The following is a 24,522-nucleotide window of genomic DNA, read 5'->3' on the forward strand; positions in this document are numbered from 1 at the left end:
AAAGGTTCGTTTGCGGATTAATACTTTTCAAATATTTCACGTCTGTATCATATCACCCCTGTTTCTCCTTTCTTCCAGAGTATACATGTTCAGGTCATCAAGTCTCTGCTCATACGTCTTGTAACGCAAATCCCTTACCATTCTCGTAGCTTTTCTTTGCACCGCTTCAATTCTTTTTACATCCTTTGCAAGGTACGACCTCCAAAACTGAACACAATACTCTAGGTGGGGCCTCACCAACGACTTATACAGGGGCATCAACACCTCCTTTCTTCTGCTGGTCACTCCTCTCTCTATACAGCCTAACAACCTTCTAGCTACGGCCACCGCCTTGTCGCACTGTTTCGTCGCCTTCAGATCCTCAGATACTATCACCCCAAGATCCTTCTCCCCGTCCGTACCTATCAGATTCTCCCTGCCTAACACATACGTCTCCCGAGGATTTCTATTCCCTAAGTGCATCACTTTGCATTTCTTCGCATTGAATTTTAATTGCCAAACCTTAGACCATTCTTCTAGCTTCCTCAGATCCTTTTTCATGTTTTCCACTCCCTCCGGGTGTCCATTCTGTTACAGATCTTAGTATCATCCGCAAATAGGCAAACTTTGCCTTCTAACCCTTCGGCAATGTCACTCACAAATATATTGAACAGAATCGGTCCCAGCACCGATCCTTGAGGCACACCACTACTCACCTTTCCCTCCTCCGAGCGAATTCCATTCACCACCACCCTCTGGCTTCTGTCCGTCAACCAGTTCCTAATCCAGTTCACCACTTTGGGTCCTATCTTCAGCCAATCCAGTTTATTTAAGAGCCTCCTGTGGGGAACTGTGTCAAAAGCTTTGCTGAAATCTAAGTAAATTACGTCCATAGCTCGTCCCTGATTCAATTCTCCTGTCACCCAATCAAAGAACTCAATGAGATTAGTTTGGCACGATTTCCCTTTGGTAAAACCATGTTGTCTCAGATCTTGCAACTTATTGGCTTCCAGGAAATTCACTATCATTTCCTTCAGCATCGCTTCCATTACTTTTCCAATAATCAAAGTGAGGCTGTAGTTTCCAGCTTCTTCCCTATCACCACTCTTGTGAAGAGGGACCACCTCCGCCATTCTCCAATCCCTCGGAACCTCTCCCGTCTGCAAGTAATGTTTTTTTTGAGGAGTGGTGTTACTACAGCATGCTTGAAGGTGTCAGGGACAGTTGCAGTGGAGAGAGAGAGGTTGAGGATATGACAGATGGGGGGGGGGTGATAGTAGGAGAGATGGTGTTGAGTAAGTTGGTGGGGATGGGGTCAGAGGAAAAGGTGGTGCATTTCGAGGAGGAGAGAAGATGGGCGGTTTCCTCTTCTGTGATAACAGGAAAAGAGGAGAAGGAGGCCTGGGTTGGTTGGTTGAGGGAGTGGGTTAAAGGGTGAAGAGGAGGGGATGGTTTGGTGGTGAATTCAAGGTTGATCTTCAGCACCTTGTCGCGGAAGTAATAAGTCAGTGATTGAGGAGAGAGTGGGGGGGGGGGGGGGTAGGAGCGGACGGCACTGTGAGGAGGGAGTTAAGGGTGGCGAAGAGACGACGAGGGTTAGAGCTGAGGGAATTGGTCAACTGGGTGTAATAGTCCTGTTTGGCGAGGAATTGGGAGGAATGAAAGGAGGATAGCATGAATTTGTAATGAATGAAGTCGCTATGGGTGCGAGATTTCCTCCAGAGGCGTTCAGTCGATCGGGCGCAGGAGCGAAGGTATTGGGTGCAAGGGGTCAGCCAGGGTTGGGGATTAGTACGCCTCGTGGGACGGGAGATGGATGGTGCAAGGGTGTCCAGTGCAGAGGAGAGAGTGGCATTGTAAGTGGAAACAGCCTTGTCGACAGACTCGGAGGACATAATGGAAGGGAGGAGATTAGAGATACTAGAGGATAAGGTGGGAGAGTCGACAGCCTGGAGATTCCTGGAAGTAGTGGTTAGTGTTGGGCGGGACTGAGGGGGAGAGTTACGAAGTGTGAAGGTGATCAGGTGATGGTCAGAGAGAGGAAGAGCTGAGGCGCAGAAATTAGAGGGTGAGCAGGTAGAGGAGAGGATGAGGTCGAGACAGTGGCCAGATTGGTGAGTAGGAGTGGTGGAGCTCAGTTGGAGGTTGAAGAAGGAGGTTAGAGTGAGGAACTGAGAAGCATAAGTCGGATGGGTCATCAGTGTGTATGTAAAAGTCTCCAAGAATGAGGGATGGGGATGAGGGCTCAAGAAAAACGGAGAGCCAGGCATCGAAGTCGGTGAGGAAGGAAGAGAGGGACTTATCAGGGGGATGGTAGATGACTGCAACTTTGAGTGGCAGCGGGTAGAATAGACGGATGGAGTGAACTTCAAAGGATGAGAAGCAGTGAGATTGCGGTAGGAGGAGAGGTTGAAAACTGCAGGAGGGCGAAAGTAGTAACCCGCTGCCGCCTCCGCCGCCGCCAACTGGGCAGGTAGAATGGGAGAAGAGATAACCTCCATGGCATAGGGCCACGACTGAGGCAGAGTCGTCAGGGGTGAGCCAGGTTTCAGTTACGGCGAGTAGTTGAAGGGAACGGGAGATGAAGAGATCATGGGTGAAGGAAAGTTTGTTGCAGACCGAGCGGGCATTCCACAGGGCACACAAGAAGAGGAGGGGGAGAGGAGAGGAATGGAGATGAGATTGGAGACATCGCGGAAACGTTTGCATGGATGAGACGAGGACAAGGACAGGTGTGGGGGACCTGGGTTGGGATTGATGTTTGCCGCAGATAGCAGGAGGAGCAGGAGAGTACGGAGGAGGGTGGGGGAGGTAGGGCGACGAAGACGGGATGCACTTAGAAGGAATGGGGAAGGGTTCATGGTAGGAAGGAGGTGTTGAAGGTTGAGAGCTAGGAAGGAGGACAGTAGAGATGGTGTGGTGGTGGGGGACGGGGGTGGGTAGGGCATTGCAGTAGTGAGCAGGAGGGGTGAGGACATGGATATGCAGTGAGTTCGTGCGGTATACAGCGGTGGGGGGAGGGGGAATAGATTAGGAAGGGACAGGACAATGAAGACAATGTGTAAGGGGGCCATAAGTAGTGACTGAGGTGTTTACGGGTGCATATGTAGTGATGGTGGTTTGACAGGCAGATTGGCAGGTGGGAAGGTAGGTAGAGGGGCTGGTAGGCGGGTAGGTAGGTTGATGGGGGGCAAGCAGGCAGGTAGGTTGCTGGGCTGGGGGGCAAGCAGGCAGGCGGGTAGGTAGGTTGATGGGGGGCAAGCAGGCAGGTAGATAGATGGGCTGGGAGGCAGGCAGGATGAAGGGTGAGCAGTCAGTCAGGAGAGTGATGGGCTGGCAAGGCGGCAGGTATGTAGTTGTGCAGGCTAGGAGGCAGGCAGGTTGTTGATGGGCAGACAAGCAGGTTGGCTGATTGGCTAGCAGGCAGGAACAGGTGAGTGTGGTGGAGAGCACAGCAGCGGGACTGGAGCAAGCTGGAATAATATGGAGCAGAAGAGAACAGAGCAGCAGGACTGGAGCAAGCAGAACAGATACACATCACTCCTTTATACGTAGTGTACGATATCGCAATTTCAATTATTCATTTATACGCAGTGCTTAACAGCGCTGCTGATGATAGTTTCATTTTTAGTTTTGATTTTTTTCCTGTAGTGTGCATTATTTGTCAGTATTTTTTAGTTTTCTTTTTTAACGTATCATACGCAAGTCAGTATGCATTAGACATGGCATTAGTGGTTCTGTTTTAGCCCCTGTTGTTAGGATCCAATGAAGTCATATTAGTAAACACGCTTTTCTTTAATTATATATTATTTGATTTTCAATTTGGTTTGCTTTAATTATCTTTCTAAGCGCAAGCTATTATGTGTTGCATATGGCACTAGTTTTTTAAAAAAAGGGGTGGTTGCTTACATCTGCCGTTTTTAGCATCTGGTCACGTCACATGCAAAAATACGTTTCTCTTTATTATTCATTTTCCAATTTCCATTTTTTTGATTTTAATTTTTATTTCATCCATCTTTCGAATCGCAATTGTTTTTTTGTTTCGGTTTCTCTACAGTACATGTCACCCATTAGTTGTTTTTTACCGTCTGCTTTGCATACCTTTTCAATTGGATCTGTCATTCACCATCAGCTGATCCTCCTACTATCGGAATACACGTCACCAATCAGGTGATATCAACAGTCTTTCCCGCGTTTTTCCTTTTTTCTGTCCCAGTATAAGAGGGCTGTTATTTTACATCAGCTGTTTATTTTTACAGCCAAGACGCTCACGCGAGTGATCCGGCCAAGATTGTAATACAAAGGTCTTTTTCAAGGTACATGCATTTTAAATTTGTCCATATCTTTTACGTCATCCTGTAGTAAGGATTTTCTTCTGTTTTCTTTCACGTTATACTGCAGTAAGGATTTTCTTCTGTTTTATTCATTACCCTTTTCCTTGTCTGTGGCATAGTCCTTTGATGGTATCTAGCTCTTTAAGTTTTGTAACAACTTAGAATGGGTTTAATACATTGTATCTAATGATGTTTCAGTTCCTTATGCCTGCTCTCAGACGATGTATGGGTTCAATACATTGTATCAGACGATGTTTCAGTTCCTTATGCTTGCTCTAAGATGATGTTTCAGTTTTTTATGCTTGTCTTAAGATTTCAGTGACTGATACAATAAGATTGAAGTTACGTTTCACTTTCATCAGTTTTTTTATGCTTGCTTTAAGATTACAGAGACTGATACAATAAGATTGACGTTACGTTTTACTTTCACTTTCATCTATTTATGTATTGATTAACTCATTCACTTTAACTCATTTCCTTTCACTTCCTTGCTTATTAAATCGATATACAGCGATGTGTGAGTTTGCTTTTCAGCTTAATTTACACACATAAAGTTGCATTTCTTTCTATCCATGGCTCCTATTTAGAATTAGTTCTGTTTTTAATAGCCATAGTATGTATCCTTCTGTGGCTTTAGTTAGTATTTTATATTATAGTGTCATTTCATTGTGTTTGGTCACCATAGCATGTCTTTTTTACAGACCACTGCAAAACAGTCTTCAATTTCCAGTATTGCTTTAATCTGGATCATCGCTATCATTCTTCACTCCGGTACTTAGGTTTGTTTTCATATATATATATATTTTTTTTGTTCAGTGCATTTTTTCAACGGATGCAAGCGTTTATTCACACCAATGTCCTTCTTTTTAAACTTTTTGATACACACGTTTCAGCCTTTGTTAATCATGCTAATTATTTTGATTACTTCAAATTAAGGTTATGTATGCACTATTAATGTTTTTTTTAATAAAAAATTGTTTTAATTTCTCTCTCATATAAATGTTTTTAACTTTTAGTGACCACTATAATGTGTATGCTTTTTGCTGTTTTGGTCTTCATTTTATATTCTAAACTATATATGTATATTTGTATTTTTTGTTCCGTTTTATTTTTAAGTATTATTTCTTCATATACATTATGATTACATTATGTTCACATATTGTTTTTATTTTTAGACTCCTGATGTAGGCCTTTTGGCCGAAACACAACGTTGTGTCGAGTCAATATATTGTTTAATAAAGATTGGTACATCTCCACTCTGGGACTCCTGGTTCTTTACCCACTGCCTTGTTGTATTGTGATTATCCATGGGACTTCGTTGAGTTCTCCACGTTTGTGGATTCTCTACAGTATACTATTCTCTGCATAGCCAGAATGAGCAGATAGATAATGAAATGTTAGCAGAAATTAGAATCTGGCAATACAACAATGGACAATTTTAATTAACCCACTACTAACTGGATAAATGCCACATCTGGGGAAAACAAGGGAAATGAAGTTCCTAGATTTAAAAAAAAATGACTGCTTCATGGAGCAGTTGGTCCAGGAATTGATAAAAGAAGATATTTTAGAACTAGTCCTTAGTAGTTTGGTGATACTGCATCAATTATTCAAACTCAATGTATTCAAATTATATGCACTGAAAAGTTGTGGCAAATGATAGTGGTGGTAGGTTATGCTAACACACACTGGTGTCTGTTTTTGCTCCTAAATATGAGCCTTGCCAAAACTTCTTCCACACAAACTTTTGTGAAGCACAATTTGGGTTTCTGCCAGGTACTTGTGATCTGGTTTGGCCACTGTTTGGAAAACAAGATACTGGGCTAGATGGAGCATTGGTCTGACCCAGTATGGCTACTCTTATGTTCTTAGGTGCAGAAAACCACTGTTCTTGCTACCTAAATCTAGGTGCCCACTTATAGAACTATCCTCCAAGGGGGTAATTTTATAAAGTACTTTTCACACGTAAACCCTGTTTTATACATATACAAGAACTCAAAAAAATTACCCCAAAGGGTTACATGAATAAAACTGAGCATGTGGTGTGCATTTTTACATAACCCACTTGTCATATTCAGGGGCATAATTTTGGAATCATAAATTATGTCCTTTAACTTGAAACTATGCACCTACATGCATACTTTAACTACATACATTTACATCTGCAAAGAAAAGCAGCAGTAAATATATGTGAATGCATTTTAGCTGTAACTCTGCAGGTTATATGAGGTCACTTTATAAAGACACTTAAGTGTCTCACTAGGAGCAGTGCCTCTCTAGTGAGATGAGGAAGTTCACAACTGTATCACTAACCTGTTAGTTCTTCAGAGGTTCCTGGAGGTGATTCGCACAGTATGATGCCATTCTCTTTATGCATTCCTTCCTCTTACAGTTTTATTGCCCCTCATGTTTTGATAACGCCTCATGGGCCTTTTGTTTTGCCTCTGCAGGTCAGTACCATGTTGCTTCTGCCTCTCCCCCCACCTCCCTCTCCAGTAATGCCAACACCCATGAATCAGTTGTATCTAGTAAGTTGTGGGTCTCTCTACCTTTCCAGTCCACGTACAGTAGTTTATTATTCATGCCACCCATTACAGTTTACTCTTATCTTTTCTCTAAAGAACATTACACAGCTTAGGATTTTCCTCCATGTTATTACCCAGCTCTGCCAATCCACTGGTTTGACCCAGTATAGCAATTCTTACATTGTTGCCTACAGATTTAGGTTTAGTAACAACCATTTTTTGTAACTGACAAACAGGATTCACTAACAAAATGCTCAGGGAGAAGGGGAGGTGCTATCTAGAGGAAAGACAAGGTTTCTGACTATATGTGATACAGAACAAAAAGAAATTCAGTTCTTCTAAGTCAAACACTCTTCAATACAGGTTGTGGGCTGAAAAGGCAGCACATACCAAAAACAAATCAGAGCTGCTTTGGTAACTATGGTTCAAATGGACTGATTTTTCCACACTGAATATAACTTAAAAACATACTCCTTTGGAAAGGTCAACTTTATTACCAGCACACTAACCTGGGCAGAATTGAGAGGCCTTGGGGCTATCTTCCATAGTAGACTACTTCCAGGGATAACATGCACGCTTTCAGAATCTGGTAGTGGCATTTCATCTGGCTCCTCAGTACTTCCTGTCTGCAGAGAACACAAGAAATAGAACGTGAAACTTTGCATCTAACAAGGCTGGGAAAGGACCTTGGAGTCACTGCGGACAATACATTAAAATCCACAGCTCAGTGTACAAAATAGAATGTTAGAAATTATTTGGAAAGAAAAGAAAGTAGACCTGAGATTATAATGCTGCCTCTGTATAAATTTGTATACAGTTCTATAGGCCCTATCGAGAAAGAGACAGATCTGGAGTTAAGATTTTGACACCAATGTTCATAACTAGAAACCATCTTTTTAACTACTACTACTACTTATTTTTATAGTGCTACTAAATGTACGCAGTGTTGTACACTTGAACATGAAGAGACAGTCCCTGCTCGACAGAGCTTACAATCTAATCAGGACAAACAGGACAAATAAGGGATAAAGAAAACACTAGGTGGGAAAGATAAAATGGACATGGGTACTGAACAAGAGAAGGTGGGCTTTTATCCTAGATTTGAAGACGGCTAGAGATGGTGCGTGATGTACTTGCTCAGGCATATGGTGCAGCAAGATAAAAGGAATGAAGTTGGCAGTGGAGGAGAAGGGTACAGATAAGAGAGATTTACCCAAATAACTGAGTTCCTGGGAAGGAGTGTAGGGAGAGATAAGGGTGGAGAGAAACTGAGGAACTGCAGAGTGAATGCACTTGTAAAGTCAGTAAGAGAGTTTGAACTGTATGTGGAAACGGATAGGGAGCCAATGAATTGACTTGAGGAGAGGGCTAATATGATCAACCTTGAGTTCACTACCAAGCCACCTCCTCCTCTTCACCCTTCAACCCTCTCCCTCAACCAACCAACCCAGACCTCCTTCTCCTCCTTTCCTGATATCTCCGAGGAGGAAACCGCCTGCCTTCTTTCCTCCTCAAAATGCACCACTTGTTCCTCTGATCCCATCCCCACCAACTTACTTAACACCATCTCTCCTACTATCACCCCCTCCATCTGTCATATCCTCAACCTCTCTCTCTCCACTGCAACTGTCCCCGACACCTTCAAGCATGCTGTAGTCACGCCACTCCTCAAAAAACCATCACTAGACCCTACCTGTCCCTCCAACTACCGCCCCATCTCCCTCCTACCCTTCCTCTCCAAGACACTTGAGCGCGCAGTCCACAGCCGCTGCCTTGATTTTCTCTCCTCTCATGCCATCTTCAATCCGCTTCAATCCGGTTTTCGCCCTCTTCACTCGACAGAAACAGCACTCTCTAAAGTCTGTAATGACCTGTTCCTTGCCAAATCCAGAGGCCACTACTCCATTCTCATCCTCCTGGATCTATCCGCCACTTTTGATACTGTCAATCATGACTTACTTCTTGCCACACTGTCCTCATTTGGGTTCCAGGGCTCTGTCCTCTCCTGGTTCTCCTCCTATCTCTCCCACCGCACCATCAAAGTTCACTCTCATGGATCTTCCTCCACCCCCATCCCCTTATCTGTTGGTGTTCCCCAGGGTTCGGTCCTTGGACCCCTTCTCTTCTCAATCTACACCTCTTCCCTGGGCTCCCTGATCTCATCTCATGGTTTCCAGTATCATCTCTATGCTGATGACACCCAACTGTATCTCTCCACACCAGACATCACCGCGGAGACCCAGGCAAAGGTATCGGCCTGCTTATCCGACATTGCTGCCTGGATGTCCAACCGCCACCTGAAACTGAACATGTCCAAGACCGAGCTTATCGTCTTTCCACCAAAACCCACTTCTCCTCTTCCTCCACTTTCTATCTCAGTTGATAACACCCTCATCCTCCCCGTCTCATCTGCCCGCAACCTCGGAGTCATCTTTGACTCCTCTCTCTCCTTCTCTGCGCATATCCAGCAGATAGCCAAGACCTGTCGCTTCTTCCTCTTTAACATCAGCAAAATTTGCCCTTTCCTCTCTGAACACACCACCCAAACTCTCGTCCACGCTCTCATTACCTCTCGCCTGGACTACTGCAACTTACTCCTCACCGGTCTCCCACTTAGCCATCTATCCCCCCTTCAGTCTGTTCAGAACTCTGCTGCACGTCTCATATTCCGCCAGAACCGATATACTCATATCACCCCTCTCCTCAGGTCACTTCACTGGCTTCCGATCAGATGCCGCATTCAATTCAAGCTTCTCCTTCTTACCTACAAATGCACTCAGTCTGCTGCCCCTCACTATCTTTCTACCCTCATCTCCCCTTACGTTCCCGCCCGTAACCTCCGTTCACAGGATAAATCCCTCCTCTCAGTACCCTTCTCCACCACCGCCAACTCCAGGCTCCGCTCATTCTGCCTCGCCTCACCCTATGCTTGGAACAACCTTCCTGAACCCTTACGCCAAGCCCCCTCCCTGCCCGTCTTCAAGTCTTTGCTTAAAGCCCACCTCTTCAGTGCACCTAACCCTTACCGTTCAGTGAATCCAGACTGCCCCAAATTGACTGCCCCTATCGGACCGACCGTTCACTTGTCTATTAGATTGTAAGCTCTTTGAGCAGGGACTGTCTCTCTTTGTTAAATTGTACAGCGCTGCGTAACCCTAGTAGCGCTCTAGAAATGTTAAGTAGTAGTAGTAGTAGTAGTAGCATAGCGACACTGGTGGAATATAAAAAGTGCAGCAGAATTTTGAACAGATTGACGGGGAAACTGATGGCTTAGTGGGAGACCTGTGAGAAGCAAATTGCAGTACACCAACCAATAGTGGGATAGATGTGGAGGAGGACCCACAAGATTACACACTAAGAGTGTGATGAGAGAGATAAAGAAAACCATGAAAAAAACAGAGCCCTGAAATCCAAGTGAGGACAGCGTATTAAGGAATAGGCGATGATCAACAGTGTCAAAAGCAGCAGACAGATCAAGGAGGATGAGGATAGAATACAGACCTTTGGATCTGGCCAGAACAGATCATTTGAGACTTTAGCAAGTGCTGTTTCAGTTGAATGAAGAGGACAAAAGCCAGATTGAAGTGGATCAAGAATAGGTTGAGATGAAAGAAAGTCAAGACAACGGTGAGGAGCACATTCAAGTATCTTGGATAGGAAAGGGAGGAGGGAGCTGGGGCAATAGTTGGAAGGACAGGTAGGGTTCAATGAAGGTTTTTTTGAGGAGTGGTGTAACTATGGCATGTTTGAATGCATCAGGAACAGTCTGAGTAGAAAGTGAAAGATTGAGCATATAATAGAAAGGATGACAGTAGAAGAGATAGTGCTAAGTAGATGGGTGGGAATAGGATCAGAAGAACACATGGTTAGTTACGAGGCGGAAAGAAAATGTGCAGTTTCCTCTTCCGTGATTCCAGAAAAGGAAGAAGGGGTTAAAGGAGAGTTGAGAGAATGGACTGAGGGAAGGAGATGTGGAGGTGACTTGGCTGAGAAATCAAGGTGAACCTTATCATGAAATTAGTCAGCCAAAGTCTGGGGAGAAAGTGAAGGCACTTTGATATGAGAGTTCAGTGTGGCAAAGAGACATCAAGGGTTTGAGCCAAGAAAATTTTTCAACTGCATGTAGTAGTCCTGTTTGGCAAGTGAAAGAACAGACTGGAAGGAGGTCAGCAAAAAATTGAAATGTATGAAGTCAGTATGAGCGTGGGATTTCAGCCAAAGGTGTTCACCAGACTGGGCACAGGAATGTAGGTAGCGGATACTAGAGGTCAGCCAAGGCTGGGGTTTGGTACGCCTTACTGAACGGGGAATGGGAGGAGCGAGAGTATCCAGAGCAGAGAAGAGAATAGAAAGAGACAGCCTCATTGACAAATTTAGATAACATAGTGGTTAAGAAGAGGTTTGAAACACTGGAGGACAGAGTAGAAGGGTCAATAGCCTGAAGATTCCTAAATGTATTGTTGGAGATTGGACGAGACAGGGGGAGGAGGGTGTTTATGAGTGAAAGTTATCAGATGATGGTCAGAGAGGGGAAGAACTGAGGCACAGAAACTGGAGAGTGAACAGTTGGAGAGTAGGTGAGTAGGGGTAGTGCAGCACAATTGAAGACTGAAGGAGGATGTTAGTGAGAAACTGAGAAGCATAAGAGTCAGAGGGATCATTATCATAAATGTTAAAATCCCCAAGAATGAGGGAAGCAGATGAAGGTTCAAGAAAGAAGAAAAGTCAGGAGTCAAAGTCAGTGAGAAAGGAAGAAAGGGACTTATCAGGGGGTTGATAAATGACAGCTACTTGGAGAGGTAGGAGTGAATAAATGAATGGATTGGACTTCGAAGGAAGAAAAGCAGTAAGACTGAGGTGGAAGAAGAGGTTGAAAGCTATGAGAGGGTGAGAGTAATAGCCCGACAACACCTCCGTGACTGACCAGGCAAGGAGTATGGGAGAAAAGGTAACCTCCATGAGACAGGGCCGCAGCTGAAGCAGAGTCTTCAGGGCAAAGCCAAGTCTCAGGGCAAGCAGATGAAGAGTATGGGATGTAGAAGTGGTGGATGTAGGAAAGCATGTTGTAGAGAGCAAGCATTCCACAGAGCACATAAGACAGAGAAGAAGAGGAGAGGAACAGAAATTAGATTGGGGATGTCATAGTATGACCTGCACGAATAGGATAACAGCTAATGTGGAGGAACAGGATTGAGCTTGATATCCCCAGTGGAGAGCAGAAGAAGGAGCAAGAGAGTAACGAGAAGAGTAGGAGAGGCAGGACAGCGATGAAGGCGAGATGTACTCAGAATGGAGATGGATGAATGGAAAGAAGGAAATGTTGAAGGTTGAGAGATCAGAAGAAGGGAGAAGACAAAAGAGATGATGAGATGATAAAAGCAGAAGGTGGGCAATGTGTTCCTGCGGTATACAGTAGTTTAAGATGTAGAAAGAGATTGGGAAAGGCCAGTACCAAGACAAGAAAATGTATTGGAACCATAAGAAGAAACTGGGAGAAAATACAAAGTGTACAGAGAAAAATGCTTCGGAGTGCAGTGCCTGCAGCAAAAGCCCTGGGCAGATCACGGTGGACCTGGGAAGTCACCCTGGAGAAGGCTGTGAGGATATGCTGATGAACTGCAAGTCCTCCACAGCACCTGGAAGGCAGCTGGTGGAAGTGCTGGGCATCTGGAGCGAAGACCTTGAATGGATGAGAGTGGACCTGGGAGTCACCCCGAAGAAGGCTGTGAGGACATGCAGAAGGGCTGCAAATCCTCCACAGCACCTGGAAGGCAGCTGATGGGAGCGCTGGGCTGGGCACTTCCACCATGTACCTCCCAGCCAAGAAAAGGCTTACCAGGGGTTAGGCCGAAGCCAGCATTCCTTCCCCTGAAGATCGCCTGTGATACAGAACTGAAAAACTTATGATCTCAATTTATGAAAAATCCCCACTTTTAACCACCCTACCCAATAACCCATTCCCTATAAAACTACAACTGAGACGGCTCGTTGTCTGGACTCTTATGATCCCAAGCTGTTCCGCCCTCTTTAAACACCAGGTGCAGTTTGCTCTACTTTATCCAGCACGCCTTTGGGTCATGCCCGAGTGCTGCACTGTTTTTTATGATAACCTTGTGGAGGCCCAGGCCTACTTGGACTCTGTGATACTGGGTAGAAGCCCTTCTCAGGACAGGCCCACGTGACCTGGCTTAGGGCTCTATGCCTTGGGTTTGGCAGACCTCTCTCATGCCTTTGCGGCAGGACATTTAGGTTTTTTGAGACTTGTTAAGGATACAGAGCACAAGCCCAGGGAGCATCGCCAATCAGACCACAACATCCAGGTGGAGCAGTGTATTTATTGGTGGATTTGGTGGACTTCTTTTGTTGGGACACTTCTGAGGATATTTCTTCTATCTCTACGTGGACTCTCATGGAAGGTCTTTTATGCCTGGGTTGTCTGGGTGCTCCTTGGAGTTGCTTTTGCATCTCCTCCTATTTTGTGAATGTTGTGCCTTACTTGTATAGTAGGTGAGTGTGTCTGTAGTGAGGGGATTGTGTCAGAGGGGGGGTATGTTTGTCTATGCTAAATGGAAGGGGGGATGTGCGACCATGCGGCAGTTGTGTTTGGGGAGTATGAGTGGGAATTTTGGGGTAGACGGGTGGGAGTGGGGATTGCAGGAGGTATGTGCTCTAGGTGTGCATGGTCTGTTCGTTCTAATTGGAGTGTGGTGAACATCTGGTTGTTTGCTTTGTGTGGGGGACCCGATAGGGGCTGGGCATTGGGTTCTGTTTACATTTATTGAGCTGTTTACGGGCTGGGTTAAGTCCTGTCAGCCTATGGGAACCTCCTTGAGAGTTTGCTCTTGGAATGTGGCGGGTGTTAACTCACCCATAAAGAGAACAAAGATTTTGCAGGAGTTAGAGGGGAAATGTGTTCATATTGCCTGTTTGCAGGAAACACACTCAATAGGTGAGGAACATAAAAAGTTGAAGCGTGGCTGGGTTGGGGATGTGCATTACTCTTCAGGTACCATTCATAGTTCTGGAGTGGCGCTCTTGCTCAGCAAATAAGTTCCCACTCAGGTTCACACTCTAATCCAGGGAGCTGAAGGTAGATATGTACTGGTTCACTTAACTTTCCAAACCACTGAGCTAGTTATTCTCAATGTTTTTGCCCTTTCTGTTTGTCAAGACCTTGTTAAGTGTTGAAGACCTTACTTACATATTCCCCTTTTAGTACTGGATGATTTTAATATTGCACTGGATCCTACTATGGATATGGTAGGGGGGATGGGTTCACTTGAGCCTAGAGCAAGTTGAGGGTTACAGCACTTTTGTGAGGTGTCAGATCCAGTGGACCCTTGGCAGAGCTTGCATCTTTTGGATAAATATTACACCTATGTGGATAAATATTACACCTATGTGGCTAGGGCTCATCCAACTACGGGAGGCCTTGCGCAGGCCAATCTTGGCCCAGGATATTCTTCATGCCATAAAGCAGGCTCCCCTGGCAAAATCTCCTAGGCCGAATGGTATGAGTGAAGTTATACAAACTTTTACAAGAGCACGTTCCTTTGCCATTAGCGGCAGCTGCTTTTCCACCATATGCCAACCATTCCATTATAGTGGTCTTGCCTAAGCTGTGTCATGACCCTACGTCTGTGGAGTCATATCGCCCTATTTCCTTACTTAATTTTGAAATCAAGCTTATGGCCAACATCCTTGCTACCAGGCTGGTGGGGTTGTTGTCCAGGCTTATACATTCTGATAAAATGGCCTTTGTTCAATCTTGGTAGGCAGTATGGAATGTTCATAGGGTCACGGCTGCTATGGACCACTGTGTCAGTGGGAATATTCCAGCTTTAGTAGTTAGTCTGAACACACAAAAAGAGTTCAATTGTGTCCACTGGGATTATCTGTTCCTTTTATTGGAGAAATACGGTCTTGGGGGGGGGGGGGGGGGGGGTCCTTTCTTGGATATGATTAAAATCTTGTATACTAACCCTATGTCACGCTTTGCTGATCCAAGGTGGTCTCTCTGACTACTTTCCATTGGCAAGGGGTACTCATCAGGGGTGTCCTTTGTCACTGTTATTATTTGTGCTTGCTCTAGAGAACCTGTTGATAGTACTGCGGGAGTGCGAGGCCTACAAATTGGTGGGGAAGAGATGAAGTGCATGGTGTCTGCTGATGATATGTTATTTGTTTTAACCTACCTAAAGCCTTCTCTCCTTCAGCTTTTGCAACAGGTGGGTGAGAATGAGAGGGTCTCTGGTTTGCAACTTAACTTTGCTAAGTCTGAAGCTATGGCAAATGGGGGGGGGGTTTAAAAGTATGATGAATGGGGGGAGCAGACTTTCCTTTTCAGAAGGTGCACACTAAATTGAAATACTTGGGAATATAGCCCTTTTTCAGAAACGTTTGCGTAAATTTCTGTGCAATACCAAAAGGTTGAGAATTTCTTTACAGCAGCTTTCCTTACCTTTTGGCTGGGACAGCCTAAATTTGCCTGACTTGAGATGATACAATATGGCCTATATCATGAGACATTTAGTGGCTTGGATAAACAGAACTGTTTACTTTACTCCAATAGCACTGGAACGACAGGTGATAGTTCCCACTCATTTGCTTATTTGCATACTAAGCACCCTACCTGTATTGTGATGGTTAAAGCACACCCAATCTTAAAGATACTGAGATACTGCAACATCGTTGGCTGTGTAAACAACTGACACTTTCTTCTAATTCTTCTATGTTACTCCCATTGTAGGGTAATAGAGACCTGGAACCTATCACTATAAAACTCTATTTGAAAAGATGGCCTCAACATGGCTTAATATGTTTGTGACTTGGTGACTGAGGATGGAACCATGAAAACCTTTGAGATATTCCTCTGATTGGTATGCTTATCACTAGATACATCATTACATCTTGTCCCTTAATGCAACTACTCTCAATGAGGATGCAATGGGCTTGCTTGCTGAAACTTTACTTTTATCCTGGCAAACCAAAGCAAGCTTACCTTTTTCAAGTTCAGTTTGCGCAGTTTGGTGGCTTATGAAGCATTGGCTAATACCTGGAGTAAAGATCTATAAGCTGAGGAGCGGGTCACAGCAGATGGCCTCTGTTTGTTAATGAAACACCTCAAAAGACTTACTTGGTTCCACAGTTTTTCAGGAATAACAGTATAAAAGTTTTGCTCAGTCAGTATATTTCATCTCACAGAGCATATTTGGCCCATATTGCAAATACCTCTGCTTGTCCGTGCTCTGAGGTTGCGCCAGCCACCTTGTTACATACGCTTTGGACACATGCAGTGATTAGGCCATTTTTAGTGCGGGTGCTGACTTATTTGACCTCATTCTTGGGTAAATGAGTGCCAGTCAGGGGCTGACATTTTCAAATTTTGTCTCCTTGGGCCTCAGATCCACTCCAAACCTTCTGCTCCATAAGGACTATAAGTGCATATTATAGTGTTGGCATCAGGACACTGTGCCTTCTGTGACTGCTTGGAGAGGTGAGCTTTTTATGTAATGAAAATGGAGCAACTGAATGTTCAAAGGCAATTCCCTAGAGTGTAGCGGCTGTTTCAACAGGTTTGGTCCCCGGTGTGGGATAGTCACCTCGTGCTCATAGTTATTTGCTGAATTTATGACCTGGAGTACTACCACATTTTTTTTTTTTTTTTTTTTTGGGGGGGGGGGGGGGGGGCGCGTTGAGGGGATGACCGTGTTTCTAGTTGTTGAAAATGGGTCTGGATCACTGTGAAGAGTCAACATAGGCGATTTGGGCTTTGATTGTGTGTTCTTTAATGGGTGATGCTGGGGTGGGAGGGAGGGGTGAATCTGAAAATTACCACTCTGTGAATGTACTTGGTGACCTTGATACCTTTGGTCTATTTGTTTGTGGTTCCTAAATAAAAATAAATATATATATATGACAATAAATCAAGACTAAGTAAATGACTAATTTTTAAATTATTATACAGTTGTAATTCTAAACATGCTAATTGCTCACTTGGTCTTGGTTGGAGCTCTTGATATGCTCTATGTCATATAGGTGAGGGGCCAGAACCTAGAAAAACATTGCAGCAATTCATGAATAAATGAGTAAGCGCTTCCTCCCTGGAGGAAAGGAGAAACAGAGGTGATATGATACAGACGTTTAAATATTTGAAAGGTATTAATCCGTAAACAAACCTTTTCCAGAGATGGGAAGGCGATAGAACTAGAGGACACAAACTGAGGTTGAAGGGGGGCAGACTCAGGAAAAATATCAGGAAGTATTTTTTCACAGAGAGGGTGATGGATACTTGGAATGTCCTTCCGCGGGAGGTGGTAGAGATGAAAACAGTAACAGAATTCAAAAATGCATGGGATAAACACAAAGGAATTCTGTTTAGAAGGAATGGATCCACAGCAGCTTAGAGGAGATTGGGTGGCAATACCAGTAATTGAGAAGCAAAGCCAGAGCTGGGCAGAAAATGGCAAGGACAAATCAAGGTCACGTATACATATAAAATAGCACTTACAAGTATATCTTATTGAGCAGACTGGATGGACCACACAGGTCTTTATCTGCTGTCATCTACTATGTTAAATCCCTCGAGCACCCTGCAGATTCACAGGTTAACCCTCCTACTTCAGTTTTCTTGACACTTTTGCTAGGCCTGGAGTTTTCATTTTTCAACTACAGACTCCTTCTTGCCTGTCCTCCACCTCTCCTACACATGAAACCAGGCCTTCCAATTTTTCCCTCAACTTATTCACAATCACTACTGTTTGGAGGATTTCCTCCTTAGCCTCCCAGATCTCCCCCAGGAGCAGGTTTAGAACTTCCTCAAAGATGCTGAGGCCTTTCTCACTTTCACTTCTGCTACTGACCAAGGTGAGGCTGGCACAGACCCTACCCCCTTCAGCACTTTTTTTCAGCCCTGCTTTTGCAGGGTACATCTTTGATTGGTCTTGGATGTCTTACCTTTGACCACCTTTGGCATGAGTCCTGGCTCATTTTCCAAAATTCTACCACAGAACTGAATTGAGTGTGAATAAATGTGCAGGGATCTGCTGCTGTGCTCCAGAGCGGAAGAGCCTTTTTGGTTTCTTATTCTTAATTACTTTTCAATATTTCTGTAATTGTTCTTTCATGTTCAAAGTGTAGCATAAGTTGTGTAGTTCAATGAAGCAAATGACAAATACATAATATTTTTTAGACAGCAGAATGTGAAAACTACCCAGCATCTTATGACCCTGGGCAAATCACTTAACACTATATTGCCCCAAATACAAAATGTAGATTGTAAGCCCATTAGAGACAGAGAAAATACCAGCATATATGTAAACTGCTTTGGCTGTACCCACAGAAAGGTGGTATATCCAATTCATGACCCCCTTACCTTGCAAGGCTCTGTTTACAGCTGGAACATGGGTATAATAAAATAATAAAACAGGACTGACAGACTGGTTATATTGGACTAGTCACTGCAACAGGAGGGTTCCAAAGACTAGCAAACACACCTGGACCTACCTATGGCTCAAAAAGCAGGGTATCTAACTGCTCAGGCTTCTATACCCTTACAGAACTGGGAACCCTTTTTGTCACCCCTCTACTCTTGCTGTTGCTGGACAGTCTGTGAAAGGCAGAGGTGAGGACATGCGAGAGCTGTGAAAGAAAATGGCATGTGTCAAGGAGAAAGGAGAAAGACCAAGGCCAGGGGAAAAAAAACAAACAAAAACAGTGAGATAGCAAGGAAGGGAGGCTGACAGAAAACAGTGAGAAAAAATAAAAATGAGAAATGGCAGATGAAAATTAAAAAGGGTTGAATAAAGTTGGTAAAAGGCTGGGCAAATCACAGACAAAAAAAAAAATTACAGATAAGTACATTGTGCCTCCAATGCAGGTACTATATGTTTCCCAACATTATTTTTGATTTAAAAAACACAACAAAAAAATCCCACACCTACCTGTTTATTTTTCTTCTCCTCTGCATTTTTCTTGTCATTCTTTTTATAAGCATCAAATGTAGCAGGATCAACACTATACAAACATTCTGTCCACTTCCCATATAATGCACACAGTTTCTTTTTACTGTAATATAGAAAGCACAAAAAAACAATTAGCATACTCTAAGCAAATGTTTTACAGTCTGCATTGCACTTAAATCTTTCATTTTTTTTTTTTAAATTTATAAAAGTTTTTATTAACATATCAAAATAACAACATCTGGAGACAAATACTCCTTGAAATTTTCAAAATTAGCAACATTCAAGCAATTTCACAATCAAATTTATTTTACCCCCCCCCCCCACCCCCCCTGAGCTCCCAATCTCCCTCCCTCCAGCTTCACTTAAATCTTTCTTAATCATATTTGTTGTCGATATCCTGAAAACCAGACTGGCTGGGTGTCCTTCAAGAAATAGGTTAAGAACCCCTGCCCTAATGGGATGGGGGCTATTGGCCACACCGATGTGGGCTTGGTTCCTCTAGGGACCCACAAAGATATCTATCTGAACCATAAAGCAGTATTACTGCCTGAACATCTGAGTGTATTGTTACCATGGCTTGCAGGTAAGGTAAAATTATGTCTTACATGATAATTTTCATTCCTTTAACGCAGCAGATGAATCCAGGAACTAGTGGGTTAAGTCCACCTAACAGCAGGTGGAGATAGAGATAAACTAAAGGCAGTGATGTCAGATGGCCAGCTCCTTCCTCAGTTAGTATGTCATTCGTAAGTATTTGCCAAGGCCAAAAATATGAAACCAACAACAACCAGAAACCATCCTCACTATGAAAATCAGAGAACCAAATAAGAACTTTGAAATAACTGCAACTTGATCCAGAAATTAGAATCCTTTCCGTGTTCCCATATCTGTCTGAACTCTGCAAAAGAGAACCCGGAAGGAAAAAAATAGCCACATTGTGCGGAAAATGAAAAAAAAACAAAAACGTCGGCTGAACTAGGGAGGGATCCTGGATTCATCTGCTGCGTTAAAGGAAAGAAAATTATCAGGTAAGACATAATTTTACCTTCCTTGTCACTTGCAGCAGATGAATCCAGGAACAAGTGGGATGTACCAAAGCATTCCTTAAGTAGGGTGGGAAGCTGACTCTCCCCGCGCCAACACTCCCGCCCCAAAACTCACATCCTCCCGAGAAGACACGTATAGCCTGTAATACTTCGCAAAAGTATGACGAGACGTCCAAGTACCCGCCCGACAAATCTCTTCCAGAAATAAGGCTGATGCCTCCGCCGAAGAAGCCTCCTGTGCCCGAGTAGAATGTGCCTTCAGGGCCACTGGAGACATCCGCCCTTGTAGCAGATACGCCGCTCCAATTGCTTCCCTAATCCAGCGAGCAATGGAAGCCTTAGAAGTCGCCTCACCTCTTTTCAATCCTGACAAGAGCACAAAGAGATGATCCGAGCGTCGAAACTCGTTAGAGATCTGCAAGTACAAAAACAAGGCTCTCTGCACGTTCAGGAAACGTAGTGAGGCAAACTCACCCCCGGATAATCCTCTCTTCGAAAAGACGGAAGATAAACCGCTTGATAGACATGGAAAGCCGAAACCACTTTAGGTAGAAATGACGACACCGTCCGGATCGACACCCCTGCTTCAGAAAACTGCAAAAAAGGATCTCTGGAAGACAAAGCCTGAATTTTAGAAATCCTCCTAGCCGAAGCAATGGCCACCAAAAACACTGTCTTAAGTGTTAGATCCTTCTCAGAAACCTTATTCGACGGCTCAAACGGTGGGGCCTGGAGGGCTCACAGTACCACAGTCAAATGCCACACCGGGCACGGCTGCCGCAGAGAAGGCCGAAGCTGAAGAGCCCCGTGTAGGAAACGGACCACATCAGAGTGAGCTGCTAAAGAGGAACCATCCAGTTTGTCCCTAAAACAAGCTAGCGCAGCCACCTGCACTCGAAGGGAATTATATGCCAATCCCTTTTGAAGACCATCTTGAAAGAACTCCAGAATAACCGGAATGTCCACCCGAAAAGACGATTCAGCACGCAAAGCACACCACACCGAGAAAGCTTTCCACACTCGCGCATACGCTGCTGAATTAGACTGCTTCCGTGCCCCCCAAAAGAGTGGCAATGACTGGTCCTGAAAATCCCTTCTTCCTCAGATGCCGCCTCTCAATAGCCAGGCCGTAAGCGGGAGGGATTTTCCATCTGAACTGGCCCTTGATGCAGCAGATCGTGAGTCACCCGAAGTCGCAATGGTGGCTCTGAGAGTGCTCGAACGAGATCCGCATACCACGGCCATCGGGACCAGTCTAGGGCCAATAGAACGACCGGCTCCCGATGCCACCCTATGCGGCAAAGAACTCTCCCTTATCAGAGGCCACGGAGTAAAAACATACAGTAGCTGCTGTTCCGGCCATGGCTGGAGAAGAGTGTCCAATCCTGCGGATCCTGGCTGCCGTTTGTGGCTGAAGAACTGGGGAACTTTGGCATTGCAAGCCATGGCCATGAGATCCATTACTGGTCTTCCCCAACGTTGACAGATCAGCCGAAAAGCCTAGTCCTACAGCGTCCATTCCGCTGAGCCAAAAGAGTCCGGCTGAGAAAATCCGCTTGAACATTGTCTTGACCCGCAATGTGCACTGCTGACAGACTCTGAACATGCGCTTCTGCCCATACTAGAAGACGAGACGCTTCCACTGTCAAGGGAAGACTGCGAGTGCCCCCCTGCCGATTGATGTAGGCCACCGTCGTGCTGTTGTCCGAGAATACACGAACCGCCTGCCCCTGCAGAAGGTCCTGAAAACTCCGCAGCGCATTCACGACTGCTCGCAACTCCAGACGATTCATCGGCCAAGTCGCTTCGAGAGGGGTCCACGATCCCTGGACTACTCGATAAAGACAATGGGCTCCCCAGTCCGCAAGGCTGGCATCCATCACAACTACCATCCAATTGGGAGACACCAGAGAAACACCCTTCTGCAAATTGGCTGACCGGAGCCACCACGCGAGACTGACCCTGGCCAGGCTCGGCCAAGGAAGGCGTCGTTGATAATCCAGCGACGTTGGCGACCATCTGCTCAAAAGGAAATTCTGAAGAGGCCGTATGTGAGCCCTTGCCCATGGAATGACCTCCAAGGTCACCATCATGGAACTGAGGAGCTGAACATAGTCCCACACTCGGGGAGTGCGACGACTCAATAAGTTCCATACCTGAGAAAGCAATTTGATCCTTCGCCCCTCGGGGAGAAACACCTTCCCCCGCTTTGTATCGAATTGCACTCCAAGATACTCCAGACTGAGTAGGAACCAGATGACTCTTGTCCATATTGACCACCCAACCTAAGGATTGCAACACCGCAATCACTCGGTCGGTGACCACTCGACTCTCCTCTGCGGTCGTCGCCTGAATCAGCCAGTCGAAATATGGATGCACTCGAATCCCCTCCTTCCGCAGGAACGCCACCACCACCACCATAACCTTGGAAAAAATGTGTGGGGCAGTGGCCATTCCGAAAGGAAGGGCCCGAAACTGGAAGTGCTGACCCAGCATCGCAAATCTGAGAAATCTCTGATGGGGGCTGCCAAATGGGAATGTGCAGATAAGCTTCCCTCAAATCGAGAGCTGTCAAAATCTCGCCTGGTTGAACAGCAGCAATAACTGTCCTTAATGTCTCCAAGCAAAAGTGATGAACCCGCAAAAATTGGTTTATTTTTCTGAGATCGAGAATAGGCCAAAAAGCCCCTCCCTTCTTTGGAACCACAAAGAAGATGGCGCACCGACCTGTGCGCCTTTCGAGAGGAGGAACAGGCACGATAGCCCCTATCCTTAGCAGGTCTCGCAAACACTGCAGAACCGCTATCCTCTTGGCCCGCGATACATAGCGGGACTCCAGAAAAAAAAATCTGTGACGGGAGAGAAGAATTCTAGCTTGTAATCTTCTCGCACCACATCGAGGACCCACTGGTCCGAAGTAATTCTGGCCCACTCTGGAAGAAACAGAGAAAGCTGACCACCGATCTGCTCTCCTCCCGAGTGGACCTGCGCCCCATCATTTGGAGGCCCGAGAAGGAGCCCCCTGGCAAGAGGGGGGTCCAGCCAGATGCTTCTCGTTGCGAAAGGAAGAATGCTGCCCAAAACGAGGACACTGAAAGGCTGCGTAGGACCGCTCCGGGCGATACCATCACGTCTCTCTGAAACGTGACCTCGAGGCTCCCTGCCTGGAAGTAGACTTGGGTCCATCCTCTGGAAGACGCTGAGATTTGGAATCCCCCAAATCTTTAACAATCTTTTCTAGGTCTTCCCCAAAAAGCAATTCCCCTCGGAAAGGCAATTTAATGAGCCGTTGCTTAGAGGCCATATCTGCGGCCCAATGACGGAGCCACAGAAGACGCCGAGAGGAAACGGTCAAGGCCATGAGTTTGGCCGAAGCACGGACCAAATCATACAAGGCAGCTGCCAAGTATGCCAGCCCAATATCCATCAGCGACATCTGAGGTGTTCCCGGCATATCATACTCCAAAATCGAATCCATGACAGAATGTAGCCAACTGAGACAAGCTCTAGCCGCATAAGAACTACAAACAGAAGCTTGAAGTGTCAAAGCGGCCACCTCAAAGGCACGTTTTAAAGAGGCCTCTAGCCATCTGTCTTGCATATCCTTAAGTGCCACACCACCTTCCACACTGGAACAGTAGTCTTCTTAGTGACCGCCATCACTAGGGCATCCACCCTAGGTAGAGCAAACTGCTCTAAACGGTCCGCTGAAACCTGATACAGCCTGGCTATAGCCCTGGCTACTTTCAGCCCCCCATCCGGATCCACCCACTGGGCCGAAATCAACTCTTCAATAGCTTCATGTACCGGAAAGGCCTTAGAAGGCCGTCTGGTACTAGCCATCTTGGGGTTGACTGCCTGAGAAGCCGCAACCTCAGGGTCCTCTATATTCAGGGCTTCCAGCGCCTGAGAGATAAAGGAGGGCAACTCCTCCTTATGGAAAATCCTCACAGCGGAAGAGTCCTCCGGTTGGTCAGTGAGGACACAGTCCTCCACGTCCTCTACCCCCACCTGCTCTGAGAGAGCCACCACGGAGGAAGCTGCAGGCAACCGTATGCAGGACCCCTCCTCAGACCTCAAAGAAAGCCTAGGCTTTTTAAGGGAGGAGAAATCCTCTGGGGAAAACCCCCAAATCTCTTGGTTACCCCCAGACCCCCTGAGACAATCAAAGGCCAAAGCTGTCGCAGCCGCATGAGGGGGGGGGGGGCAAGGCCCTTTTCAACAAAAATGCCTGATGGAGTAGCAAAATAAAAACTCTGGCGAAAACCCATCCCCCGCAACAGAGGTCGCAGCCATGGCACCTGCACCTCCGCCCACAGTGTCTAACGGCCCCCCCATTCCCCTACCAGCGGAGAAGAATCTTTGCCCAAAGCCGGCTCCGCGACTGATCGCAAAATAGTGTGAGAATCGCCAGGCTCCGGGCGGGAAAGCACACTCTCGGGGGGGGGGGGGGGGGGGGACCACTCCATCAAGTCCCACCAAATCAGCGCACCCCGCACTGCAAAGGCCCGCTGCCAAATGCCGTTTCCTGCATCGGGAACAGCGTTTTACTGCCTCCGCTGCCATCGCCCGCCCCTCAACAGGAACCCAGTTACCTCGGACCGGTAAAGAGCGGGAACTGACAGCTGAGCCGAAGAAAAAAAACTCTTCGACTCCACTTCAGACAAGCAGGCAA

The 24,522-nt window shown here is 45.7% G+C and overlaps 1 protein-coding gene across 5 annotated transcripts in view; it reads right to left on the bottom strand.

The window, feature by feature from the left end:
• OSBPL1A (oxysterol binding protein like 1A) overlaps window positions 1–24,522 on the bottom strand; it is a 548,756-nt gene that overhangs the window by 51,368 nt on the left and 472,866 nt on the right. For all 5 annotated transcript variants that reach the window (XM_030213649.1, XM_030213658.1, XM_030213630.1 and 2 more), the window contains 2 exons: window positions 18,781–18,904; window positions 7,348–7,464 (listed from right to left, as the gene is read on the bottom strand). In XM_030213649.1, the coding sequence (XP_030069509.1) occupies window positions 7,348–7,464; window positions 18,781–18,904 (241 nt within the window). The remainder of the gene's footprint in view (window positions 1–7,347; window positions 7,465–18,780; window positions 18,905–24,522) is intronic.

This window comes from Microcaecilia unicolor, chromosome 1, assembly GCF_901765095.1.
Source record: "Microcaecilia unicolor chromosome 1, aMicUni1.1, whole genome shotgun sequence".
In the NCBI taxonomy this organism is placed as follows: domain Eukaryota; kingdom Metazoa; phylum Chordata; class Amphibia; order Gymnophiona; family Siphonopidae; genus Microcaecilia; species Microcaecilia unicolor.